A 27,727-nucleotide genomic window follows, 5' to 3' on the forward strand; every position below is an offset into this window, starting at 1 on the left:
TCTAGGATGTGGTTTTGCCTTAGATTACAATACTAACTATATAATTGTTGCTAACAGAATTATAATTATTAAGGTATACAACTGTGAATTTTATATTCTATATTTTTATATATTTAATTGTAAATATCGTATTGCAAAATTAAGCTGGTTTTACATGTCTTGAACTTTAAATATCCTGATAATACACTGTATATTATATGTATCTACTTCATCCTATTGTTGGCAGTGTAGTCAGATATTTATGAACCATAATACATATAAACATACATTTATAAAATATTTCTAAATATATTGATGACTATTCCTAGATTTTCAAATAAATTGTATGAGCCATAAATGTAAGGATAGGAATGATTTAGTTGTCCCATAATCTTAAAAAACAAGTTTTATTGCACAATTACTTAACATTAAGGCCAAATAGTTTTATGAGCCAACCATTACATGCATGATAAATCATTTGGCGTGGTAGTTATTCTAGAAATAAATAGATAATATATATATATATGGTAGGATCCACTTTTGAATTGCTGCCACATGATTGGCTGATTAGATATTTGCATTACTCCAAAGAGCCTCTTTTTTTTCCCACGTAGTTTGCCTGTTGCCTATTTTGTTTATGATGGTATCACCTACAACTAAATATGTAAATTGCTTAAATAGCAGGGAGTAGGAAGGGAGTCCAATATTTACTGTATATAACATAATTATATGTTGTATGAGTGTACAAATAAGCCTGTAGTTTTGATCTATGTATGCATTATTAATCCTGCTTTATATACCTTGGTGTTTTTACCAATACAATTAGTGCTCTCACTTTGTGTGCTTTATCTGATTTTGTAACTCTGTCCTTGGCTGGACGAGGATGTAATCGAATAAATATCTGAGGCTTTATATTGAGCATTATTTGTATTATTATATTATATTTTATGAGCATTCAATATTTGATATTTGAAATCATTACAAATTTTGTAAGGTAGCAGTAGCTTTGACTTGGGGAGGTTTTATATACATGTTTATTTTAAATAGTGAATAATTTGGATATCAGAGTTACTGTTGATATTTAGGACAGGTCTTTCTGCTCACACTCTCTGCCTAGACAATATGTGAAACCTAAATAAAAGATCCTTTTGTTGACATAACAGGATGTCCGAGAACGCTATGATCTAATTAGAATAGATGGTTTTACCACCTGTGAAGGTATAATCAGAATTTTCCTTTGTAATAAGTGACGTTAACAATGTTTATACCTCATTTACAAGTCAAGGAGGTTAACACGAGATGCTGCTCTGATGACAGAATTTTATGAACGCCTAATGTAAATGTTACATTAAGACAAAGAGTATTTCATCATCATGGAAACTATAGAAGAGAGATGGGGAGGAATGACTATAAATAGGCTGTATCAGGCTGGTGTTAGTTAGTCGGTGGCTGGAGACCTGGAAGGATGGAACAGTAAGAATGAGCAGGAAAGAGGTAGAAGGAGAAAGCTCCAGAGTAAGGTAATTGTATTTCACATACAAATGTATTGATACATACACAAACCTTTGGAGCTATTATGTTGTAGATGTCGTTTTAATATTTAATGTATGGTATTTTTGAACAATGATTAATTCAAGGAATGTAAAGGATTTTTTTTGGAAACGTGATCACATTCACACTGTTTGAGTTCCCATTTTATCCTTTATAAATTAAGGATAGATATATTGTGATAATATACTAATAGTGTATGCAAAGTGATAATAGTATTCAACTGTTTCTTGTTTCAGCTGTCTTCTGTAGGAAATAAGGGAACTCTTTTGGTTTTGTTTTGTTAGCATATACAAATGTGTATCTAGTTGTGTAGCTCTTTTAAAGTATTGGAGTGTGTTAAAAATTACTCTGTGCAGCAGTTTAGCATTTTTTTATTTTTTTATATAGAAATGATGAACTCAGACTGAGAGAAACACTCACACATACACTGCCAGACACATATATACATTTATTTTATAATACATTTCTGTCATTTATCTTTTCTATCATTTTGTTCCTTTTCCTGATATACCCTAAACTCAAACCCTAAACCTATCCTTGTCTCTTAAAGAAAAAAGTAGTACTGTGTACTTACACCTATACATAGAACGTGTAATGTGGCAGTGTGGCATGTGTCTATGTATAGACAAGTGTCATTGTGCGTGTGTCTATACATACAGAAAAAGAATGAAAGCCTACAATTAGACATTAATAGACAACACTAAAAAAAACTGTGCATTTATAATACATATAAGAAAACAGTGATCTCTCTTTAGCAAGAGAATATTCCTCCTATAACATTACAATAATATAATATGTAAATTACTTCATTAATAGATAGTAGGTAGTAAGTCCATTATCTGCTGGGTGCAAATATTTCCCAATGTTTTGTCTTGTGTGGGTGTACAGATAAGTATTTTGATTTACTGTGGGTATGTAGTATTAATGCTGGTGTTATTACCATACTATCTACCTCTGTGTTCTTTATCTGATTGTGTTGATCTGTATTTGGCTGGGTGAGGAGGTACAAGGAGGAGGATGAGTTCTTATGAGAATTATTTGTATTTATTTTGAAATCATAGTTACTGCTGATATTTAAAACAGGTATTTCTGCTCACATTGTCTGCCTAGACTAGATGTGAATCATAAACAAAAGATCCATTTGTTGACATAACAGAATGTCAGAGACTGTTGTAATTTATTAAGAATGGAAGATTTTCCACCTGCCAGTGTCTAATTAGTATTTTCCTTTATAGTAAGTAACCTTAGGAATGTTTACATCTCATTTACAAGTTAATGAGGTTTACATGAGAAGCTGCTCCAATTAAACAATTTTTAGGAATAAAATTAGATTTTAATTTAAGTTTCACCCGGAGACAAACAGCCTGAGAATACCTTTTCATCATCACAGGAGCTACTGAAGAAATATGTGGAATTAATGTGTATAAATAGGCAGTATCAGGCTAGTGTTAGTTAGTTGATGGTTGAGTTGGTGGCTGGAAAGCAGGAAGGATTGAACAGTAAGAATAACCAGGAGGGAAAGAGATATCCCAAGGATAAGGTAATTATATTTTGTATAAAATTGTATTGATACATACACAAACGTTGGTAGATGTTATATATTGTAAATATTGCATTGTTATAAATCTAGGATGTGGTTGGGCCTTAACAATGTTTATATAGTTAGTATTGTAATCTAACAGAATTATAATTATTAGGGTACACAACTGTCAATTTTATATTGTATATTTTCCTATTTATTAGTAAATCACCTAAATTGTATGAGCCATACATATAAGGATAGGAATAATTTAGTTATCCCATAATCTTAATAAATATCTTTTGTTGCACAAATACTTAACATTAAAGCCAAATAGTTTTATGAGCCAACCAATGCATACATGATAATACATTGATTGTGGCAATTATTCTATAAATTAATAAAGATATACACACATATATATATATATATATATATATATATATATATATATATATATATATATATCAGACATAGATCCTCTGCACTCACCATGAACAGACTGGGGTGGAAGAGGGGGTTGCCCACATTTTTATAGACAAGAAAACAGGGATACTCTGCACTCTCCAAACACATACTTAATGTTGTACTAAATACTGTTCTATGTTAAAAACAGGGAATGTTAGTTCCACATATTGCAATATATGTTAAGCTGACCAACTCATGCCAAAGTCTTCCCATTCTGGTCAGTCCTAACATGATCAAATGCTATGCTATTTTATCTGGGCTTAAGGCTTACCTGCACACAGCTTATATTTTATATTATCAGTACTATGGTGTCATAGGTGTAATAGATTGTAAATTCATTTGGGCAGGGTCATCTTTACCCTCCATCTGTCTAAAGAATAGGTGAATCCTAAACAAAAGATCCATGTGTTGACATAACAGGATGTGATCTAATTTGAATTCAAGATTCAGGTCTCATTAGAAATTTCCTTTGTTGTAAGTGACCTTAGGAATGTTTATACCTCATTTTACAAGTCAAGGAGGTTTACATAAGAAGCTGCTCTGGTGAAAGAAAACATATGGACTTCATGATACCTTAATTTAAATTTCACCTTAAGACAAAGAGTCTGAGAATATCTTTTGGTCATCCTGGTAACTACAGAAGAGAGATGGGGAGAAATTACTATAAATAGGTGGTATTGGGCTATTTTCAGTTAGTTGATGCCTGAATTGGTGGCTGGAGATCTAGAGAGTGGAACCAGTAAGAACGTGCAGGAGGGAAATAGACTGAAGAGGAAATCTACAGTTAAGGTAATTATATTATGTCTAAGAAGATATTGATACATACATAAATGTTTCTATATATATAGACTTGATATGGATGTGGGATGAGTTCTTGTCTTAAAATGTCCTGCCTTCAGAATGTTTATACCTATAGTATTGCAATATACCAGAATAATAAATATAATTATAACGTTACACTGCTATGAAGTTTGTACTCTACAACTTCTTTCTATAAATACATTTTTCAGTATGGGATCATGTGTGTAGCTTATATATTTTATAATTTATTTTTCTAGCCATTTTTTTTATTATGTTTTTGTTACTCTTTTCTGTAAACCCAAACATCAAACCTACAAATGCATCTTAAATAGGTATTATTATATGCCCTTAAAACCAGCTGAATCAAGCTGATAGCTCATGTTAATAGTCCTGGTTCATGCACTGCAACCACCATGTTGTGATGTTGCTGTTTGCTCTGTACCCCTCACACTGAACAAAGTGACAGGAAGGTGTTCTCTATATTCACATTTCCATGAAGTGTGTAGTGAAAACGCCAACATACTGGTGCATCAGCTGAAAAAAGTTGTGCCAGGATTGGTAGCAGTTGTTACCCGTCTATGGTCCTGCGGTACTCATTACCACCACAATGTGAACCCCAACAACATTTTAAACGACATAGGAATAATGATGGCTATAAGGCATACAGTAATAAAATGCCTACTTACCTTTACCGTGCACTGTCCAATCCGAGTGGCCTAAACGCCTGAAAATGCCAGTTTTAAAGCGGAAATACCCGGAGCCTACGCCTCTGTAATAGAATAAAGGCGTGTGGTCTGGATACTGCCACTTTAAAACCGCCATTTTCAGTGTGTCCATAGTAAATGAAGTCATATCATACTGTAAGTGTTTAGGCCATTTGGATTGGACAGTGCACGAAGATTTCAAGCTCCAGACAAACTGCATGTCTGGCATATGTTTATTAGGCATTTTATTACTGTAGGCCTTTTAGCCATCGTTATTCCCATGCCGTTTAAAATGTTATCGGGGTTCACATTGTTGTTTTACCGTAGCTCAACCCTCTGGTCAGTGCAGGAGGTGAGTAATGTATAATAGATTATGCTGCAGGAGGAGAGAGTTCTATTTACTGAACATTTCATTAGCAATACAAACATTTCATTCCCAGCAAAATGGGAACATACACAGAAAAACAAAAAACAATGATCAAGGACTGGTATATATTTGTTAGTTTATATAAATATACGTTGTGTTCCTTATTCAACATAACACTGCTACTGTGAAAGCAGATTCACACAGCAAACAGATAATCATTACATTGTTAACATTATCATAACTTTTATTACAGGTGAATTAACGAGCAGGATTCCCAGAATAAACAGAAGGTGTCTCAGAAGAGGACATTGATCTCTGAACATCTAAGAATTCCAAAGAAAAATCTCACCAACAAGTAAAGTAGACTACATGTATTAATTATTCTTCAACTCTACAAAATTCCCACAAGCAATTTTCATTTTCTGAATAAGAGAAACCATCTCAACTAAGTTGTTACTCATCAAACATATGATGAATTTTGCAGGACAGAAACACAATCTATTCTGTGAATGTATCCAGTGTTTTACCCTCAAGTCAGATCTTGTAAAACATCAAAGGATTCATATAGAACAGAAGTTATTTAAATGCTCTGAATGTAGCAAATGTTTTACCCGAAAGTCAACTCTTGTTACACATCTGAGGATTCACACAGGGGAGAAACCATTTAAATGCTCTGAATGTAGCAAATGTTTTACCAGAAAACCAGAGCTTATAGAACATCAAATGATTCACACAGGGGAAAAACCATTTAAGTGCTCTGAATGCAGCAAGTGTTTTACCCAAACTGCAGAACTTGTTAGACATCAGATGATTCACACAGGAGAGAAACAATTTAAATGCTCTGAATGTAGCATGTGTTTTACTCAAAAGTCAAATCTTGTAAGACACCATAAAATTCACACAGAGGAGAAACCATTTAAATGCTCTGAATGCAGCAAGTGTTTTACCCTTAAGTCACATCTTGTAACACATCATAAGACTCACACAGGGGAGAAACCATTTAAATGCTCTGAATGTAACAAGTGTTTTAGCTGCAAGTCACATCTTGTAAAACATCAAAGAATTTACACAGGGGAGAAACAATTTAAATGCTCTGAATTTAGCAAGAGTTTTAACCAAAAGTCAGAACTTGTTAGACATCAGATGATTCACACAGGAGAGAAACCATTTAATTGCTATTAATGTAACAAGTGTTTTGCTGATAAGTCACATCTTGTATCACATCAAAAGATTCATGTCCCAGTAATTTTCTGTAGTAAATACCATGGAGGAATAAAATTGCTAATCTTCCAAAATGTACATACTACATCCAATATATAAAGAATGTTAATCTTATGAGAATACAATAAATTAGTGACTTATATGAAGAATTATTTTAAATAAATATATTTAATAAAATTAAGTGTCCACAGGCTAGTAAGCATAAGATTACCTATAAGTGTAAAATATAATAACACAATGATATAAACATAATAGAAGCAATAATATATGAAAACATAAGTGTTAGCCAAAAGACATTTAAGATCCAGTTGAACATTCAGGACTTTAGGATGGAGAGTTTATACATACATAATCCAATGGCTTTATCATTTAAGCAACATTTTTCCCAATTTCGTCCTTGGCCTGGTTTCTTAATAGGATCAATTGGCATACAGTGTAGTTACAGAATCATATGTTCAAATGATAAGAAATGCCTGCCCACTGGTTGTTCCAAGATTTTATCTCTCAATACTGCCATGATATTAGATTTCTGATTGGCAATTCATTATTTTAGTGGGCATTCAGTCTTACCCATGTATAGTAATCCACAGGGGCATTCAATGATGACAAAGGATGCTCATAAAAAAAAAATTCAAACCAGGATCACTGTGAAAAGGTTCCAATTTTTGTTGATAGCTTGTATAATGTGGCATTCTCTGTTACTGAATGTTGTACAACCATCTTTATATTATTTTATGTGGTTTCTTTTTGTTTGGCCATAGTAATTATTGTCTACCTATTTTAATTGCTGTAATAATCACCTTTTGAATCTCATGTGCATTGTAACTCTACTGAATAAATCTATATCCCATATCTGTCATCTGTTTGTGACTTTAAATATCATTACTGCCGATTTGTGTGACTCTTAAGAATTGTTATAGGGGAAGACCTTCCTTAGGATATGAAGGGTGATGCCTGAATGTATTGAATATCAAATTATGGGCTGTGAATTTTCTTAATAAATTGCAATACATCCTGGTAGGGTATGAAGGATTATGTTACTCCATAGTAAATTTGATTTGACTATGATAGCCATTCAAAAAATTTAAGAAATAATTTAACGAAAGTTCATCACCCTCCCCGATCATGAAAAGATAATCTATATAGCGACAAAATATCAATATTTGTGAAGCGAAGACAAATTGAAAGACGTTCTTCAAACTGAAACAGAAATATTTTAATAAATACTGATGCCATGTTTGACCCTATTGTGGTAGCAGAATGTTGGACATTGAAGGACATCCAGACAACTCTAAAACAAGAACTATCTGTAGAAACAAATCTAAACTTTTTTCCAAATGAAATTTATTGTCCACAAATTTATGTGATGTTAAATACTTTTGTGTCAAAAAAGACAAAAGTATATAGGTGTGATACCTTTATTGGCTAACCAAAATAAAATTATTATATTTGCTAGCTTTCAGAGCACAGGGGCCCCTTCATCAGGCAATTTTATAAATGAAAGAAAAATGAAACAAAAAAAAAGATTTTTTTGCTACACATTCTGATAATTGTCCACAAATTGAAATCTTTGTTATTATGGTCGCAAAATATGTAGACCAATTGAAAATTAACTCAGATAAAAGGACAAGGATAGGATATCTGACAAAAATGGAAGGAAAAGTAATCAAGGATATTCAAGAATTGAATAATGTGCAATTAAACAATCTGGAAAAAGCAGAAATATTGTGATTTGGCCACAGGAAGAGTACAAAAATAAGGCCTTTAGGCAACTGAGAGATGAAGACTGTTATAAACAGTTAATCCTGAATGAATAAAAAAATTGTAGAAGCCTTGTAAAAAGGAGCCATAGTACAATAACTTTTTAAAAGTTGATGATCTGAAGATACCTTTATTTTTTACATGCTTCCAATAATTCACAAAAACAGCAAAACACCATGGGCAGTCCAATTATATCAAGGACAGAAACCCTACTAGAGCAGGAAAATGAATTCATAGACAATTAAGAGAATATGTTACCAGTTACCCTCCTTTATAAAGGATGTCCTAAGAAGACTTAATGATCTCCATCTGGATAAAGCTAACTGGTTAGCCACATGTGATGTCGAATCGCTGGACATGAGTATACTACATACAAAAGGGTTCCTGGTGACAATGTTTTATAAAAATGGAACAAAATGAGGAATTCAATATATTTTAATTGAATGCCTTGAATTTATATTAAGAAAAAACTACTCCAGACCCAAAATACTCAATGAGTGTGGCTTGCCAACCTGTACTTCAGGTGATTGGAGAATGAAACTGTTTTCAGTGAAGAGAATGAAGAATTCACAAAACATTTGAGCATGTGGATACACTTCATTTGAGGCTTATGAGTGAAATTAGCAAATGCAAGGTCAATTTCCTAGACCTGCAAATCAGAGTTGTAGAAGATAGAAGAGTAGACACTGTCTTATATCGCAAACACACCGTGACTAGCAGTCTATTACATCACAGTAGGTCATATTTTCCTGCCATTTTCAGGGGATTACCCAAAGGCAAATTTTTACAGCTCAGATAAAACTGCTCAGATGAACAGAGTTGTAATATAAGAACAAAAGAAGTTTTCAACAGATCGAAACAAAGGGATACAGTAATCATAATATCAAAATAGCCTTACGAGAAGCCAGAAAAGTATATCCAAGCAAACAATGGGAAGACAATGAAAAGAATGTATAGGATTTATCTTATTAACACGCCTTACCTATTAATCTGACCTAGAGGCAGTCCTGAAATCCAATGTTGCCATTAGTTTGTGAAGGTCCACCAACCCAAGAGATAAGCTGGTCCATAGTCACTTTAAGCCACATAAAAAAGTCAAAATAAAACCAAGGGATCTTGCCAAATGTAAGGCCTGTAAATACATGAAAAAGACTTTGATGGTAAAATATAAATACCAGAAGAATTAGGAAATACAGGATTACAAAAACTGTGATACAGAAAGAGTCGTCTAAGGATTACTTGCAAAATCAATTACATAAGGATGACTACCAGACCACCGAAAAGATGAAATCTTGAACATGTAGCAAATATTCGAAATATAGATAAGAATACTAAGAAAATGAAGATGCTGACTTCTGTAACTAGACTTTTTAGAAACGAACATGGATCAACCTGAAGGACCTAATTGCGTTTGGCTTGCATAAAGTCTCTTTGGGAATTATAGGTGGAGATCTTTGCACGCAACTTGTTAACAAAGAAAGTGGCTTGATCTTCATAATGGATACTTTGACTCCAAAGAGAATGAATGTATATATCAACTATGCTTCTTTCCAATAACTGAGCTATCTCAAGTCAAATAACACATTGAAATGCTTTAGCAATACTTACCTCTGAGTGGTAGGAAAATCTGAAAGAAAGGATAGTTCTACGCTGATTGTATATTTTTAACAAAATATGTAAATTACATATATAAGTACAGTAAAACATCAGAACATCTAAAATTAAAGGGATGGTAATAAATACCTGAGTGGGGAACTGGGAACTTCCTCTGTGAATGGTTTCAGAGGACCAGGCAGGCATGTTCACCTATAATATAGAAATGCAATAACAAGAATCCGAATCAAAGGAAAATTTTGATGCAACTGGAATCAGACATAATAATAGTAAATAAATAAATATGAACTGGATACCTCTGATAATATGGAATAAATCTGAAATCTGAAATGGGATATGACAAACAAATAGAAATAATAAAAATATAAATAGGTAAAAAATAAATCAAAAATATATTAAAAAAAACTAATAACAAGACTATATAAACAATAGGAAGTATATAATGGTAGACTAATATAGCAGATTTAAAAGTACATGCAATACATATACTGGAAAGCAGGATTTAGCAAGCCATGTTAGCAGTAACTGTGTAAAAGTATAAAACAAGCTAGTCTTCCTAATTGACTGTTGAAGTTCTATTGCATAACGGTAATGCGCCGGTGTATAGGAGACAATCCAAAGTTCTTCAATAAGTCCGCAATGGTTGGAACGGCAAACCTCAAAAGAAAGGGGGGGGAGGGGAAACAGAAAATGGGGGAAGGAAAAAACGATTGGTGATCAACAATGATGTAAAAAAATGTTTAAAATACAGTAAACCAAACCTAATGCACAGCTAAGGTGGAATTGTAATACTGACAAATATAACAAATTCCCAACTAAATAGAAGGCATATAGTGAGAGATATAACAGTGGTTTGTATATAATGAATATCGGAGAATGGTTATGGGACAACAACTAATATTTTACCCGGACCCGGGCTTGCCAGGGGGCCGGGCCCTCGCGTGCTAATTTGTAATGTTTATTTTTTTTCTATTTGGTGATTTATTTATTTATTTTTTCGTGGGGGGGGGGAAGGGGGGTCCGTCGTTGGTGGGGGCAGCTGGAAAGAAAAAAAAAGTCTTAAAAGTCAGGAGTGCTTGGACATATGTGACACTCCGGTGAATTCAGAACCTAGTGATTTTGATGTGCTAGCCACGCCCTAACTGCACATTGCCACGCACCTGAATGTATGACCACACACCGAATTTTGTTGCGCCGCCATTAGGCGCCGCAATTTTATTCTGGGGCTTACTCGACTATGAGGGGGGGGCCCCATGAATTTGTTGTACCCGGGCCCTGAATTCCTCTTGGCAGCCCTGCTAGTGGCACTATAGCAGGGTAACCTCACAGTATTGGGTCCCCTTCCATACTACCAATCCAGCCATAAGATGATCAGCTCATTGTTGTTTATAACTATTGTTATAGCTATTCATCAATAAACTCCAAAAATATAAACTCATATTAGAAGAAAAATAAATGTCTTTGTTTATTTCATTAAAGACACAAATATGTGGATGCCTAGCTCAGTAATGAGTAGACACACCACTTATTACATGTGCATTATATGTTATATCCAATATTACATCATAGGGGAAAAGATAAGGACAACAATCATACTTGGCTAAAGAGACATACATTATATTTCTAACAGCTACATTATATGCCCTGGGAATCAAAGAGAAAAAGAAGAAGGAATATCTTTAATACATAACAAAAAATCCTAGTAATGGCACTAACTACACAGTGTCCTAAATTTGAGTCAATCTTTAAATCCTATTGGAATCTAAATCAAATACAATAATCTGTTATAATTCATTGCATCTTGAACGCTTCCATATAGTGAATAGACCGATGAAAGAAACAAAATTAAAAAGATTTTATCATTATTAATATTATCCTAGATTTGTAAGGTGACACAGTGCTCCACAGTGCCATATTGTAGGGAAAATTAGGCACTCACTAGAGGATAGAGAGAGAGAGAGAGAGAGATGCAAGGTAGTCAAAATAAATGAAAACAATGGATATGAAGGGCTGTGATCATCATAGAGCTTACATTCTAAGTGGAAGAGGTCACAGCTGAAACAAGTGGAGCGAGTGGGGCTCAGAGAGATTGGGTCAGTCGTGAAGGTGCATTAGTGTGAGTAGTATCATCTGGGATAAGGTAACCTCTAAAACAGAGATAAGTTTTCAGAGAGCATCTAAAGATTTGAAGGCTGTGGGAAAGCCGAATTGGGCATGGTAGAGAATTCCATAAATGACCAACACGGGAGAAGTGTTATAGGCAGCAGTGAGAGGTGGTTACCATAGACGAGACAAGGTTAGAGGTGGATCTAATGCAATACAGTTAACAAAATATGATGAAATTGTAAAGAATAAAACTTTTGCATCATAAACTGTATGTCTGGGACACGGCAGAATTAAATGGACAAGACCTGACAAACTGCCCTCACACACAGTGTATTTAAACAGGTTTCACTGGAAGGTCATCTGGAGGGACAGTGTACAGTCATGGTCAAAAGTTTTGAGAATGACACAAATATTGGTTTTCACAAAGTTTGCTGCTTCAGTGTTTTTAGACCTTTTTTTCAGATGTTGCTATAGTATACTGAAGTAAAATTGTAAACATTTCATAAGTGTCAAAGGCTTTTATTGACAATTACATTAAGCTAATGCAGAGAGTCAATATTTTCAGTGTTGACCCTTCTTTTTGAAGACCTCTGCAATTCGCCCTGGCTATCAATTAACTTCTGGGCCACATAATGACTGATGACCGCCCATTCTTGCCTTATCAATGCTTGGATTTTGTTAGAATTTGTGGGGGTTTTTGTCCACCCGCCTCTTGAGGATTGACCATAAGTTCTCAATGGGATTAAGGTCTGGGGAATTTTCTGGCCATGGACCCAAACTTTCAATGTTTTGATCCCCGAGCCACTTAGTTATCACTTTTGCTTTATGACAAGGTGCTCCATCATGCTGGAAAAGGCATTGTTCATCACCAAACTGTTCTTGGATGGTTGGAAGAGGTTGCTCTTGGAGGATGTTTTGGTAGAAATCTTTATTCATGACTGTGTTCTTAAGCAAAATTGTGAGTGAACCCACTCCCTTTGCTGAGAAGCAACCCCACACATGAATGGTATCAGGATGCTTTACTGTTGGTAGGACACAGGACTGATGGTAGCGTTCACCTTTCCTTCTCCGGATAAGCATTTTTCCAAATGCCCCAAACAATCTGAAAGGGGATTCATCAGAGGAAATGACGTTACTCCAATCCTAAACAGTCCAATCCCTGTACCTTTTGCAGAATATCAGTCTGTCCCTGATGTTTTTCCTGGAGAGAAGTGACTTCTTTGTTGGCCTTCTTGACACCAGGCATCCTCCAAACGTCTTCGCCTCACTGTGTGTGCAGATGCACTCACACATGCCTGCTGCCATTCCTGAGCAAGCTCTGCATTGGTGGTGCCCCGATCCCGCAGCTGAATAAACTTTAGGAGACAGTCCTGGCGCTTGCTGGACGTTCTTAGGCACATTGAAGCATTCTTCACAAGTAGTGAACCTCTCTCCTTGAAGTTCTTGATGATCCAATAAATGGTTGATTAAGGTGCAATCTTACTAGCAGCAATAGCCTTCCCTGTGAAGACATTTTTGTGCAAAGCAATGAGAACTGCACGTGTTTCCTTGCAGGTAACCATGGTTAACAGAGGAAGAACAATGATTTCAAACACCACCCTCCTTTTAAAGGTTCCAGTCTGTTATTCTAACTCAATCAGGATGACAGACTGATCTCCTGGTCAACACTCTCACCTGTGTTAATGAGAGAATCACTGACCTGATGTCAGCTGGTCCTTTTGTGTCAGGGCTGAAATGCAGTGGAAATGTTGTTTTTGGGATAAAGTTTATTGTCATGGCAAAGAGGGACTTTGAAATTAATTGCAATTCATCTGATCCACTCTTCATGACATTCTGGAGTATATGCAAATTGCCATCATAAAAACGGAGGCAGCAGACTTTGTGAAAAATAGTATTTGTGTCATTCTAAAAATGTTTGCCCATGACTGTAAATACTAATGTCTTGGAAGAAATTTCCCCTAGGTGTCATTTATAGTGTGTTCAAATTAGTACAAAAGTTTTGATCGTCCATAAATTTTCTCTGACATATCGCAGAGACATATCAAATATAATGGAATTACAACAATAACATATATCATTTCTAAAGATATGTGACAAATGTGGTTTTCCTGTTGTTATCTATGCTTCACAACCCTTGTGCGGTTTTTGCCCCTAAGTACAGTGGCACACAGAATTCCTAAAATATGAAATGCAAAGACATGTTCATTTAAGTTTATATTTCTTATATACATGCTTAGGTAGCCTTTATCTTTTACATTTGCCTAAAAGGTTCTTAACTATTAGGCTACTTTGCTTATACAATGTCTTAACCAGACAGGGCAAGAATGATCAGAGAGAAGGCATTGGCTGTGATCTGCATTGTTCAATTATTTTTATGAAAAGAATGTATGAGCTTAACCTAATTACCTCCCCATGGGCTGACTGACCAAATGTTTTTTAAAAGCTTTTGCCTGAGGGGAATTAATCTACAATCATAGTTGTCAATTGAATATTTTATTTGGGCCCTCACCCTGACACCTCCCCCCTTTAAGTGATGGCATGGAGTTTGACTGACAGTTCATTCCCCAACCCTTCTCCTATAGCTTTACCCTGGCAAGATAACTCCCATTGTCCACTTGGTGAACTGCTAGCTGGGTCTTACCAGGTTTTCCAGGGAGAGTGACTAAGAATGGGGTATGTACCTCACTCAGCTGTGACATATTGTCCTCCAATAGCTGTGGGCTAACCTCTGCATACTCAATTGGTTCTATTCCTGCTGCCGTAGTTATTTGGTCCACCAGCGAGTCACTCTTCCCCTCCTCTAGTAAACTGCAGACTGGGCAAAAGCATCCCTGTCATAATGAGTCTTCAACAGATTAACATGAAAAACCCTTTGTTGCTTCTTGGCATGATCTATAGTTATTACATAGGTTACAAAATTTAGGCAATGGTGGATAAGATATTGGCCTTCCCATGCAGCCTGGAGTTTTTTGGGGGGTCTGATGGGCAAGTACCCTCACCTTCTGACCCACTCCATAAAATCTGTCCTTGGCAGTGTGGTCATACCACTGCTTCTGACATACCTGGGCCTCTGTCATGTTTTCATGTAACAACCCTGGCAGAGTGTGCATGTAACCTCTAAACCTCAAGTTAAAAATTAAGTGAAAAAGTGACCTGAGACTCCTGTCACTGTACTTTGATGTGGAGATGTACGGAATATATCTAACTATTATTATTATTTGTGACAAACCTATAAACATTCCCTAAGGGAAAAATGGAACTCATACTAAATAAGAGTATCGAGTAGGCGAAGCAAAGTCTTATGAAAATGGTGGTTCACAGGTCACAAAGTCCTTTGGATGACAATCCTCATTCTCTCGCATTTCGACTTTTTGTAGGGACTAACAGTACTTTTTTTTAATTGAATGGGAGCCAATAAAAAACTTTTTAAATTTGTGTCAAAAATACTACATCAGAAATCAATAAGAACAGTTTTATACATATCCAACACCTTAAAGAGTGAAATATAAATAAACATGTATATATATATATATATATATATATATATATATATATATATATATAATAATTGTTTTTGTTTTTATATTAAATGTTATCCAAATCCATCCAGTGAAAGACCCAGAATAGGCTCCCTGGGTCAAAGTTTTGGCCAGTGTACACCAAAAGGAGGTCTGACCCAGACCACAATCCCCTAGTAGGTCTTCTAGGATTCAATGATACCAGTCTGTTAAGTTTTCATCAAAATCCAACCAGTGGAAAGCTCAGAAAAGGCTCCCGAGTCAAAGTTCTGTCCAGCATACATTAACGGGAGGTCTGACCCTGACCCTAAACCCCTTAAAACAAGGCCAGGATCTAACTGGACCACCTTGCATTGGTTTCATCTCAATCGGTGCAGTGGAGTCCAAATGCAAATCCGGACAGACAAACAAACCAAATCCATCTAGTGGAAGGCCCGGAACAGGCTCCCCGGGTCAAAGTACTGCCCAGCGTACACCAACTGGAGGTCCAACTGGGATCTTAACTCATTTAAAGCCTGTCCAGGATCCAAGTGGACCACCTGTCGGTGGTTTCATCCCACTCTGTACAGATGTGTCCGAATGCATAACTGGACAGACAAACAAACCAAATCGGTCTAGTGGAAGGCCCAGAACAGGCTCCTCAGGTCAAAGGTCTGGCCCGGTACACCAACAGGTGGTCTGACCGTGACCTTAATCCCGTAATATCTCTCCTGGATCCAAAGATACCTGTCTGTGAAGTTTATGTCCAATTCCATCCAGTGGAAGGCTCAGAACAGGCTCCCCGGGTGAAAGTGCTGCTGACCACACACCAACAGGAAGCCTGCCCCAAATCTAACTGGACCACCTCGCTTTGGTTTCATCCCAATCGGTGCAGGGGTGTCCGAATGCAAACAAACCAAATCCATCCAGTGGAGGGCCCAGAACAGGCTCCCCAAGTCAAAGTTCTGGCCAGCATATACCAACAGGAGGTCCAACTGAGACCTGCACCCCCTAGTATGTATTCTGGGATCCAATGTTCAAAGTCTTTAGAAATTTTCATCCAAATCCATCCAGTGGAAGGCTCAGAACAGGCTCCGCGGCTCAAATTTCTGGCCAGTGTACACCAACGGAAGGTCCGACCAGGTCCCTAAACCGCTTAATATCTGCCCGAGATCCAACTGGACCACCTCGTGTTGGTTTCATCCAAATCAGTGCAGGGGTGTGGAAGATGTCCGCTTACAAATAAATAAACAAACAAAGAAGCAAACACACTGATATATATATATATATAAAACACACATAAAATAAATACAATACAACTAAAAGACGAGCCACACATAACATACATTTGTGTGCATTTAAGTGTTCCTAAAGTAACCAATTGTATAACATCAAAACCTAACCAACCAAAATGACCCTCAATGTTCCCCAATCTCATATAGAAAATGTTAACCAACCAGTGTTTCAGCTATGGCCATCTTACTAAAGGACAAAGAGGGTTCTCAATGTATCCTCACACTATAACTATAACCGTAAAGGCATTCTGATATTCATATCCATTTTAAACGTGTGCCTCTAAAAAGTTCAGCCTGACTTTTTTAATGACACCGCGTCATTTCTAATGTAGCGCTGGGGAATACTATATGTCTAACCCCAGAGTGTCATATAGAAGCGATATGTCTTTGTTTAATGCTTCTCTGTTAGAATCAGCATTTAGACACATAAAGAATGTGGAACCTAGAGCTATACAACATATAACATAAATAAATGTAAATAATTCACATACTTACGGGAGGCGGAGGATTTGGAATATTGTCAATATAATCCTTATTTCTTCTTTATTTGTCAGTCAAAAGTAAAAATACAACAAAGAAAACCTTATAGGGACTGATTCATCAAGACATGTATCTTACGATTTTGAGCGTATTATATGCAAAATCAATCTGCGCATGCCCAGAACCAAACCATACGCCAGTAAGCACAGCTCTGCTCTGTCTTCGTACACACAGGTGACTTACTACAGCCTATTATTTTGGGCAGTGAAAAGGGCAAGGTATGTGCATTTGGCCATAGTCAATTTACAGTAAGGAGGTGCCAAACCTGAGAGTACGCAGCCACGTCCAAATCATCAAGCTCTGCGCATATCGAAGGTGCTTGTTTCCCTGCCGTATATCTTGCACCAGCTACAGGGCTAGTCTAAGTCCTGAGTCCTAGTGAAGTCAGTATTGTATGCATGCTGTAACATGTGTCTGCAATCACAAGCAATGGTACAAATGTATTTTATGGTCAGCAGACATTAATATCATCCTAATAAATATTTCTTATGGAAAAAAAACACTTTCTTTTTCATTGTTTTATCACTAATGCCTATATTATTACCAGGTGACATTCATTTAATCATGTATTTTTTTCTGTGTGTTCTTTGGTGAATTTATAATCCATCTAGGTATTAGATATATGGTGCAGTGTCTTGTGTAGTGGAGCTCAGTATACCTACACCCGAATTCATTATCGCACGTATCCTCACTGTCTCTTGTAGAATTCGTCTATTATTTTACAAGCACTCAGAATACATGCCTTCATGAATCAGGCCCATAGTGTAGTCATCTTCATATGTAGTCCATCACCACACTGTGCTGAGTTTGTACAGATATCAACCATGTTATCACGCTATCAATATCATATCCACTTACAAAGAGTAGAAGAGTTCAAAGCCTTCAGGTAAGATGATTCCAGCGCCCACTAATTTTCCCTTCCAATCTCTCTATGTCACAAGGAGCTGTAGATGAAATTCAATGTAATGGCAGAGATTTTCTGTGATAGAGTTCATGCCTGCTACTATAGGTTTTCCTGAGGGGCTTAAGGAATATTTTTGTATCTTGGAAAGGTATAAAGTACAGGATTCATTAGACGTTTCACTAACAAATATTTCTCCACTTTTTAAAAAATTATACCTTTTAGATTATATTTACAAATAATCCATCCTAATTAAATTAATGTGTGTCTGTTCTCTCTTTAACAAGGTAATATTCCTCTTATTATATTATAATAATAAAATATATAAATTGCTTCATTATTGAGATAGTAGATAGCGAGTCCATTAAGTCCTGTTTGCGGATATACCCAATGTTTTGTTTTGTGTTCATAAGTTAAATACTGACTGTTTTTTCATGTAGCACACAAATACTTGATAGCTTATCTGTACACTGAAATTTAAAGTTGATATTTGTGTGCTACATGAAAAAACAGTCAGTATTTAACTTTATATTTTAAACAAGTTAACCCGTGCATGATACTCATGCATTCTAGTCAAATCAAGCTACTTAAGGTGTTAAAAAGGTTCTTGTCATGCATTTGGGCCATAGCCCAGGCCTCAACCACCAACCACTCCCAACTGTCACCCCCGGCAACCACCAACCACTCCCCACTGTCACCCCCGGCAACCACCAACCACTCCCAACTGTCACTTCTCCTTCAAGAAATATATATATTTTAAATCTTTATAAACACTTTTAACAATTAAAAAATTAAATTAACAAATTAAAAACATCTTAGTATACCAAATTTCAGCCCTTTCTGAATTTTTTTTTACACACACACTAAGAATTTAGTAGGTCAGTGTATAACTCCGCCCAGCAGGTGGCGCTGCAGCTCGGTTTTATTTTTTCCACACACACACAGACAGACAGACTAACACACGCCACTAGACATTTATATATTAGATGCTTTTTTTTATATATTCATAATGGTTCATACGTATTGAATTACACAGCAAACAATAGAAAAGTAGAAAGTAGATACATATGACGATTATCCGGATATTTATAGCTCAAGACAAGTAAACCCAGCTCTATTTTGCAATAAATTATTTAAAAATAAATTTATGAAAATATAGAATACAAAATTCACAATTGTGAACCATATAATTATAATTCTGTTACATTACAATACTAACAATATAAACGCACAACCACATCCCAGATTTATAAGATTTATAAGAATACAATAACTACAACATAATATCTACAAATGTTTGTGTATGTATCAGTACATTTGTATTCAAAATATAATTACCTTACTCTGGGGATTTCTCTTTCTATCTCTTTCCCTCCTGATCATTCTTACTGTTCCATCCTTCCAGCTCTCCAGTCACCAACTCAACCATCCACTAACTGACACTAGCCTGATACTGCCCATATATACTCATTCCTCCCCATCGTTCTTCAGTAGTTCCTGTAATGATGAAAATGTATTCTCAGACTGGTTGTCTCTGGGTGAAATTTTAATTAAAATCTAATTACATTCTTAAATTTTGTTTAATCAGAGCAGCTTCTCATTTATATCTCATTGACTTGTAAGTGAGGTGTAAACATTCTTAGGGGCATATTCAATTGTTCGGCGTGACCGGCGAAAAACGAGCGCGTTAAAACTATTACCGTTTATACGATAATTACTCGCTCAATTTCAGCTCGCAGCGAGCTGAGCAGCGAGCTGAAATTGAGCGAGTAAATTACCGTATGAACGGTATTTACGTGCAATATTACCATATAAACTGTAATATTTTTCGAGCGCTCGTTTTTCGACGGTCATGGCAAACAATTGAATATGCCCCTAAGAATGTTTACACCTCACTTACAAGTCAATGAGATATAAATGAGAAGCTGCTCTGATTAAACAAAATTTAAGAATGTAATTAGATTTTAATTAAAATTTCACCCAGAGACAACCAGCCTGAGAATACATTTTCATCATTACAGGAACTACTGAAGAATGATGGGGAGGAATGAGTATATATGGGCAGGAGCTGGGTTTACTTGTCTTGAGCTATAAATATCCGGATAATCGTCATATGTATCTACTTTCTACTTTTCTATTGTTTGCTGTGTAATTCAATACGTATGAACCATTATAAATATATAAAAAAAAGCATCTAATATATAAATGTCTAGTGGCGTGTGTTAGAGTGGAATTGTATGATTATTGATTTAATATCTATCATGTGCTAAGCTTTAGAAGCTAATATGTTATGCTATAACTTTAAGAGAAATTAGCAGATATTATGTTCCGTTTAAAAGACAAATTATTCAAGGTTGACTACATAGCAGAATGTTCCCATAAAACAGATCAAAGACATATAGTAACATTCTTGATAGATAAAACCCAAGGACTCAAAGATTTTCTGTTCACCAGTCGACTGAAATCAAAGAAAGCTCTGACTGACATTGCAGGGACTTGATAGAAGTATCGGTGAACCCCGATACCCCAACATTTTTGGGGGCTTCGTCTGGGATGCTCCAATATCTCCACACCTGACGCCAAACTCCACTGATGTCCAGAGAACTGCTGAACTAAATCCAGGGAGTAAGAAAAGTGTAGATTTCTACCTTCTTACTCTGTTCAGTATTTCTTTGTATGTCTAAGGAAAGTCAGTTGAGGTGATTAGAGGGTATTCTATGAACCCAATGTACAGTCAGAGGAAAGGATAATAAAATGATAACTGTATGGATACTGTAGATTATGATGGATGTAGACAATTTTAGTTAGAAGATAATAAGAGAGGTGTATGTAAGAATTGTACCTGCTGCATTGTTCTGAGAAAATATTCAGGTTGCAAGGGACCTAGACTAGAGTGTGTTTCAACTACAAATGCATATTACGGTTTTGTAAGTAATGAAAAAGAACTATATTTTACGTTAGGGTGCATTTGAATGAAGAAATACTACATACTGGCCACAAAATCATATGTTACCAGATTATAAACCTATATGCCATACACTGACTTGAGGGGAAGAATCGGATCAGCCATAAGTGCCAGCCTTTTAATCTACAGCCGATAAAACTCACATCTGGTGTTCCTATGGCAGACTAGGAGGTAAAGGATTAAAGATACTTATAGTCTGTACAAAGAGGAAAAATGTATTACCTTATTCCACTTATAAGACATTGTATCCCAGATACTGACAGTACTGTGACCAGTAACCCAGTAATTGGGGGCACAGAACAGTAAGATGCCTACTATAGGCAAGCCTATGGATATAATGAAAAAGAGAGAAGGTAGTAAAGCTCTTAAAAGAATTCATAAAGTACTCAAGAGAACAGGATTTCAGGATTTCCCCCCCCAGAAGGAACATTAGACTTAGAGAAATGGTATGGGTTTTATTTGAATAATAAAGAATGGATAAAAAGGCTTGGCTATGAAGATCAGGTCAATGTGTGGATATGCTAAATGTATGTTTGATCCTGCGCAGCTGAATGAGTGAGATGTGCCCCTCCCTTATTCTGTGTAAAAGATTTCAGTGTGTTGAGATAAGAAGCACTCTGTTTTTTGTTATCTGACAATGTATGTAATGCTGATAAAATATGTCCGGAGTGCTGAGTGATAATAACATGTTGAGGCTAACTTGTATTTAGTCTAATGCTGGGACTTGTAGTTCCACAGCAGTAGGCTGGAAGGTATCGGCTGATTTTTCTTTCTCTGTGAGTTTTGTCTCCGTCTTACTTCGTGTGAGGGAGATCTGTGTTTGTCTGTCTTGTCTGTTTATTTTTTTTACAAGAGACATGTTTCAAGGTTAAAGAAGTTGTACATTTTGTAAATAATATAATGCCTGCCTGCTTAATTCTAAGCTTTTAAAGAGATGCATAACAAGTGTTGAAATGTTTTGGTCCATCATTACACGATTCAGTGGACGGACAAGTTGGCTGGGGTCCAAAAAGCCGTTTCTGTATTTGAACAAAATAATTTTGTTTCTGAAATTTGAGAAAAATAGCTTTCTCTTTAATGAAGTTGAGAATTGTGGGAGTGAGCCTTTACATGAAGATATATATTACAAGCTGTTTTTATCTGTGTGAAAATGGCGCTGATGAATGTTCTCAGAAATAAGGGGGGTTTGTTATGCCCATAAAGAAATGTTACGAGATAAAATGTCGTCTGTGAGCGAGAATTGTGAATATATTTGTACTTTAAACATGGAAATCACAGAATCTGGAAATATGTGTGAATATTTAGTTTACAAAGAGATGATGAGAAAGGAGTGGCTTTGAACACTAGCCCAGGTCTCGTCACTTTGACATTCCCTGTTTGTGAGATTAGGGACTGCCCCTTTGAGTAAATCAGTTTTTCATTGCATGGAACGCATAGCGTCACAGTTAAGCTACAAAGAGAAACTTTTAAACAAGTGTCGTATTAGCAGCTGTTCAATGTGAATTAATAACAGTTACTGTAATTCCTAGTGAATAAATGTTAATCTCTATGCAAAAGTTTTTTCTTCACAGAAGCTCTCCAGCTACAAAGCAACCTTTCAATCCAGACTGCATTGATCCAACTTGCAATGAATAGAAGTTGCAATATGTTTTGGTCAACAGCCACAACAAACATAAGTATAAACTAATGAAGGATTTAAAGAACGTAGATTCTGCTGAGTAATGATTACCTTGTTTTGGAAAGAGATATTAGAGTTTATGTGCTATTCGCATAGCAAATGCGTGAACCAGATGGTTTTTCTGTATGTGCAGAAAGCAAAAGGTTTTTATTTTTATCCTCATAACAATTTTGAGTCAATCAGTGTTGTAAACGCATTCACTGCCCTTATTTACTGTGCTATAATAGTAGTATACTGCAAGTCCTTCTTTGTATCGTGGGTATGGTAATGCATTGATGGGAATTCAATGTTTGTACGGAAATGAAAAAGATTTAAGACTTTATGAGCTATTATCTGTGTTTTTGCATTAGCATTTCTGGGTGATAGTAAGACATTTACACTCTCCACTGAGCAAAACCAAATGTTTAACCAATTTTAAGCTAAAGCAACTTCAGCACCAGCACTGGCTTTGCCAGATTGTGACAGAGCTACTCAAGCACACAAAGTTTAAAGCTTCACTCACAATAATGCCCAACATCGCAGACTGTTTAAGACCAGATTCCTCAATGGCCTTTCTGAAACATATCGTCAACAATTGTTCCTTATAAGACCAGAAGTAGTAACAATGGAAATGCAATCCATGCTCCAAGTCCTAGAAGGTATAGAAGACCGGGAAAAGGAGAAGCAGAGGAAAGTCAAAGACAAGTCCCAAACCGTTCATGTGGTTCAAGAAAATCAAGACTGGAAGGTTCGTACAGACACAAGAGGTGCACCTGAGCAATAAATAAAGGAAAAAGGAAACATGACTCTGGCAGAAATGAAAAAACAAGGAATTTGTTTCTTTTGCAAACAAAGAGGCCACATGAAAAGAGATTGCATTAAGCATAAGAAATGGCTGGAAAGAAGAAATCAACAAGCTACAGACCAACAACTGGCATAGGAAATTGGCACTCCAACGTACCTCCGGCTCACAAATAACCAAACTCTGAAAGACAACTTGACTAAAGGCCTAGTGAATATCATATTACCTAATGGTCAAGAATGTGAGTGTCTAATTGATACTGGAGCAAGCCGCACTGTATTAAGAAAACAGGAGGTACCTCAACAACTATTAACAGAAATTGATTTACCTGCTACAGGCCTAGCAAGAAAATAAGTAAAACTAACAGAAAGTAAACCAGTCACACTTTTAGTAGGTGAAGAGAAAATTGAAGTACCAATACAATTTCTCACTTCCTCATCTTGTCCCTATAATCTGTTGGGAGCAGATGTATTTTCAAAGATACAAGCCAGTATCAAATACACCCCAACTGGAGTAAAACTCACAAGTCAACTCCCATCTCCAGTCCAAGAAGAGCTTACAGCAGCAATCTACATGCTGGAGCAGATTAGCACATGTCACAAGGATAAGACTGTTAATCTACCAGATTGGCTGAACATAGTACCAGACAAGTTATGGTCCAAAGGAAAACAGGATGTGGGTACACTTAAAGTAAGTCCTGTGAAACTGACACTAAAACCAGGAACACATCCTGTCTCAATTAAACAGTACCCACTTGCTGCAGCTCAAACCAAAGCTATCTCAGAACAAATACAAGAATATCTACAAATAGGGGTGTTAAGAAAATGTCGCTCTCCTTATACCACAACCCTATTCCCAGTAAAGAAACAAGATGTCGGACAAGGGGGTGCAATACTGGATGGTTTATGACCTAAGAGAGGTCAACAAAAGACTTCTGATCAACACTCCCATTGTACCCAACCCCCACACTTTGCTTAATCAGATACCTCCAAATGCAAAATGGTTTTCAGTAATCGACTTGGCAAATGCTTTCTTCTCAGTCCCAATCACAGAAGATAGTCAACTCCTTCTAGCCTTCACCCATGATGGAAACCAATATTGTTGGACAAGACTCTCTCAAGGAGGAGCCACAAGCCTATAATAATTTTCAGAAGCAATGGCACTAATTCTTCAAGGATGGAGGCCTATCAATCCAACTACTCAACTCATTCAATATGTAGATAATCTCATGGTGGCTGCGGAAGCTGAAGAAGAATGCAAAGCAGAAATACTGTCATTACTCTGTTTCCTGGCCGAACAAGACTGCAGAGTATCACCAAGCAAGTTGCAACTAGTACAGGAAAAGTAATATTCTTAGGACATTGTATCTCTGCAGGAACCAGACATCTTACAACTGAAAGAGTTAAAGTTATACGAGACATGAAGACACCAAAAACAGTCAAAGAAATCAGAGCCTTTTTGGGACTCCTTGGATATTGCAGAGAGTGGATTCCCTCAGCTTCAATTCTTATGCAACCACTGTATGAATGATTGAGGAAACAACAGGGAACAGAACCGCTCAATATAACTGAAATAGAGAATGCAGTGCAAGCCCTGAAACATGCTATCTCTACTGCACCAGCACTTGGACTACCAGACTACCTGAAGCCTTTCACATTGTTCTGCTATGAGCAGTCAGGACATGCTCTAGGAGTCCTCACACAGAAACATGGAACGAAACAAAGGCCACTGGCCTATTATTCTGCCCAACTCGATTCAGTTATAAGAGGTTCTCCATCATGTATACAAGCAGTAGCAGCAGCAATACTGAAAGCAAAGGTAGCAGATATGGTATTGGACCATGCACTTATTACTCAAGTTCCACATGCAGTCACAGAAATTCTTAATCAAGCAAAAACAAGACATTTGTCTGCAGCTAGCCTAACTAAAAATGAGGTAGCCTTGCTTAGCACCTCACATGTAACAATTACCAGATGCACAGTCCCCAATCCAGCAACCCATTGATGATTCAGAAGAGGGGAGTAAGGGGAGTCACAAAGAAGATGAATCATCAGACAGGGAATATGAGGACCTGAGTGAAGCGTCTGAAAAAGAAACTGAAGAAGCTGAAGAAATACACACACAAAAATTTTCACATGATTGTTTGGAACTTATGAAATTAGAGACTTCAGCTTTACATAATGTTACTGACACACCACTTTCCGATGCAACCCTAACTCTTTATGTAGATGGATCTAGATACTATGTGGATGGATTTCCATATACAGGTTATGCCATCGCAACTGAGGAAGAGGTGCTTGACTCAGGAACACTGTCTAATGGAACATCAGCACAAGAAGCAGAATTGATAGCTCTAACTAAAGCTTGTGTATATGCAGAAGGACAAAAAGCCAATGTATATACAGATTCACGTTATGCCTGGGGAGTGACGCATGATTTCGGTCCCATTTGGAAAAGCAGAGATTTCCAAGGATCAAATGGAAAACCCATCAAACATGCCAACTTAATTAATGAACTGTTTAGAGCATTGGAACTCCCTAAACAAGTGGGAATTATAAAGGTTCAAGCTCACACTAGAGAACAAACTCCAGAAGCAAGAGGAAATAACTTTGCAGATCAAGCAGCAAAAAAGGCAGCCCTCCAACCAAAGAATACTACATTTCTTGTAGACTCAACAGAAGGTGACACAGACAATTTTCAATTCCCAGACTTACAGAGCCTTAAAGACTTTCAGAAACAAGCATCAAAGGAAGAAAAGAAAAAGTGGGAAAAAGAAGGTGCACAGCTTGATGAGCAAGGAATATGGTCAAAAGAAAATAAATGGTGCCTACCAAGAGCCTTATACCCAGTAATGACTCAGATTGCACATGGACAAGTACATCATTCCAAAGAGGCAATGACTAATAGGGTATGGAAAAATTGGATTGCCCCTGGATTTAACTGTGCGGACACAAACTATGTGGCAGCTTGCTGGATATGTGGAATACACAATCCAGGGCAAAGAGTAAAGACCCCAAAGGCTTTCTATCCCTTTCAGAGACTTCAGATCGACTATATACAACTTCCTTAATGTGGTACCTACGAGTATGTGTTAGAAGGAAAAGCTACTGCCAAAAATACAGCAAAGAAATTAATCTCAGAAGTCATCTGTAGATATGGCATACCTGAAGTTATTGAATCAGATAGAGACCCTAATTTTGATACAGGTACCCATAAACTGCTATCTGGGGACTGGGTAGTCATAAGAAAGCACATCAGGAGAAGTCTTGAACCCAGATACAAAGGTCCTTATCAAGTCCTGTTGATGACTCCCATGGCAGTGAAAGTACAGGAAAAAGACACCTGGATTCACGCATCACACTGCAAAGTCTTCAAATCAGGGGAGTCTTGTTCTGATAAATAGAAATGACTGTCTTATGGTATTGATATATCTTACCAGAATATTTGTGCCTGAAGTAGGGATCAAGGCCTCCCTAACCCAGTGTGAAACAGACAGATAAGTGACAAATTGCCTATGTCACTGTGAGAAACAGATGGGAAGGAGTGCTCAACAATTTGCACTCATAGGAGAATAAACTTTGAAAATGCCTTTGTGCAGATGCATAACCTCATTGGCAAAGTTGTCAGCAATGATTCATTTTGAATATTGGGAATATTGCCATTAGTAGCAAAGGGTTTAGCAATTCAGCTCATTGTATATGTGGTAGAGAAAATTGTTATATGGCTGATTAAGAAATTACTGACATTTGATTGTTGTTTCTGCAGGAAAAATAATGAGCTTCCAGAACCAGTAATGATCACAGGAATTTCTACAAGTTTAATGCCCGAGACAAACAGTGAACATTATGAGCAATGGTCAACAATCAAACCAAAAACCTGCACAGTCTGCAACAAGAGATTGACAGTGACCATCGAGAAACCAGAATGAAAATTTATGTCCTATTCATTAGTGGGACATATTTGTTAATGAATCTTATTC

General features: G+C 36.5%; 1 protein-coding gene across 1 annotated transcript in view; it reads left to right on the plus strand.

Annotated features, from left to right (window-relative positions):
• Positions 1-27,727, plus strand: part of LOC142150620 (uncharacterized) — a 173,763-nt gene that overhangs the window by 108,895 nt on the left and 37,141 nt on the right. The window contains 1 exon segment of the mRNA XM_075205820.1: positions 5,874-6,553. Coding sequence (XP_075061921.1) covers positions 5,874-6,553 — 680 coding nt within the window.

The sequence above is a fragment of the Mixophyes fleayi genome, chromosome 4, assembly GCF_038048845.1.
Source record: "Mixophyes fleayi isolate aMixFle1 chromosome 4, aMixFle1.hap1, whole genome shotgun sequence".
Taxonomy (NCBI): Eukaryota; Metazoa; Chordata; class Amphibia; order Anura; family Limnodynastidae; genus Mixophyes; species Mixophyes fleayi.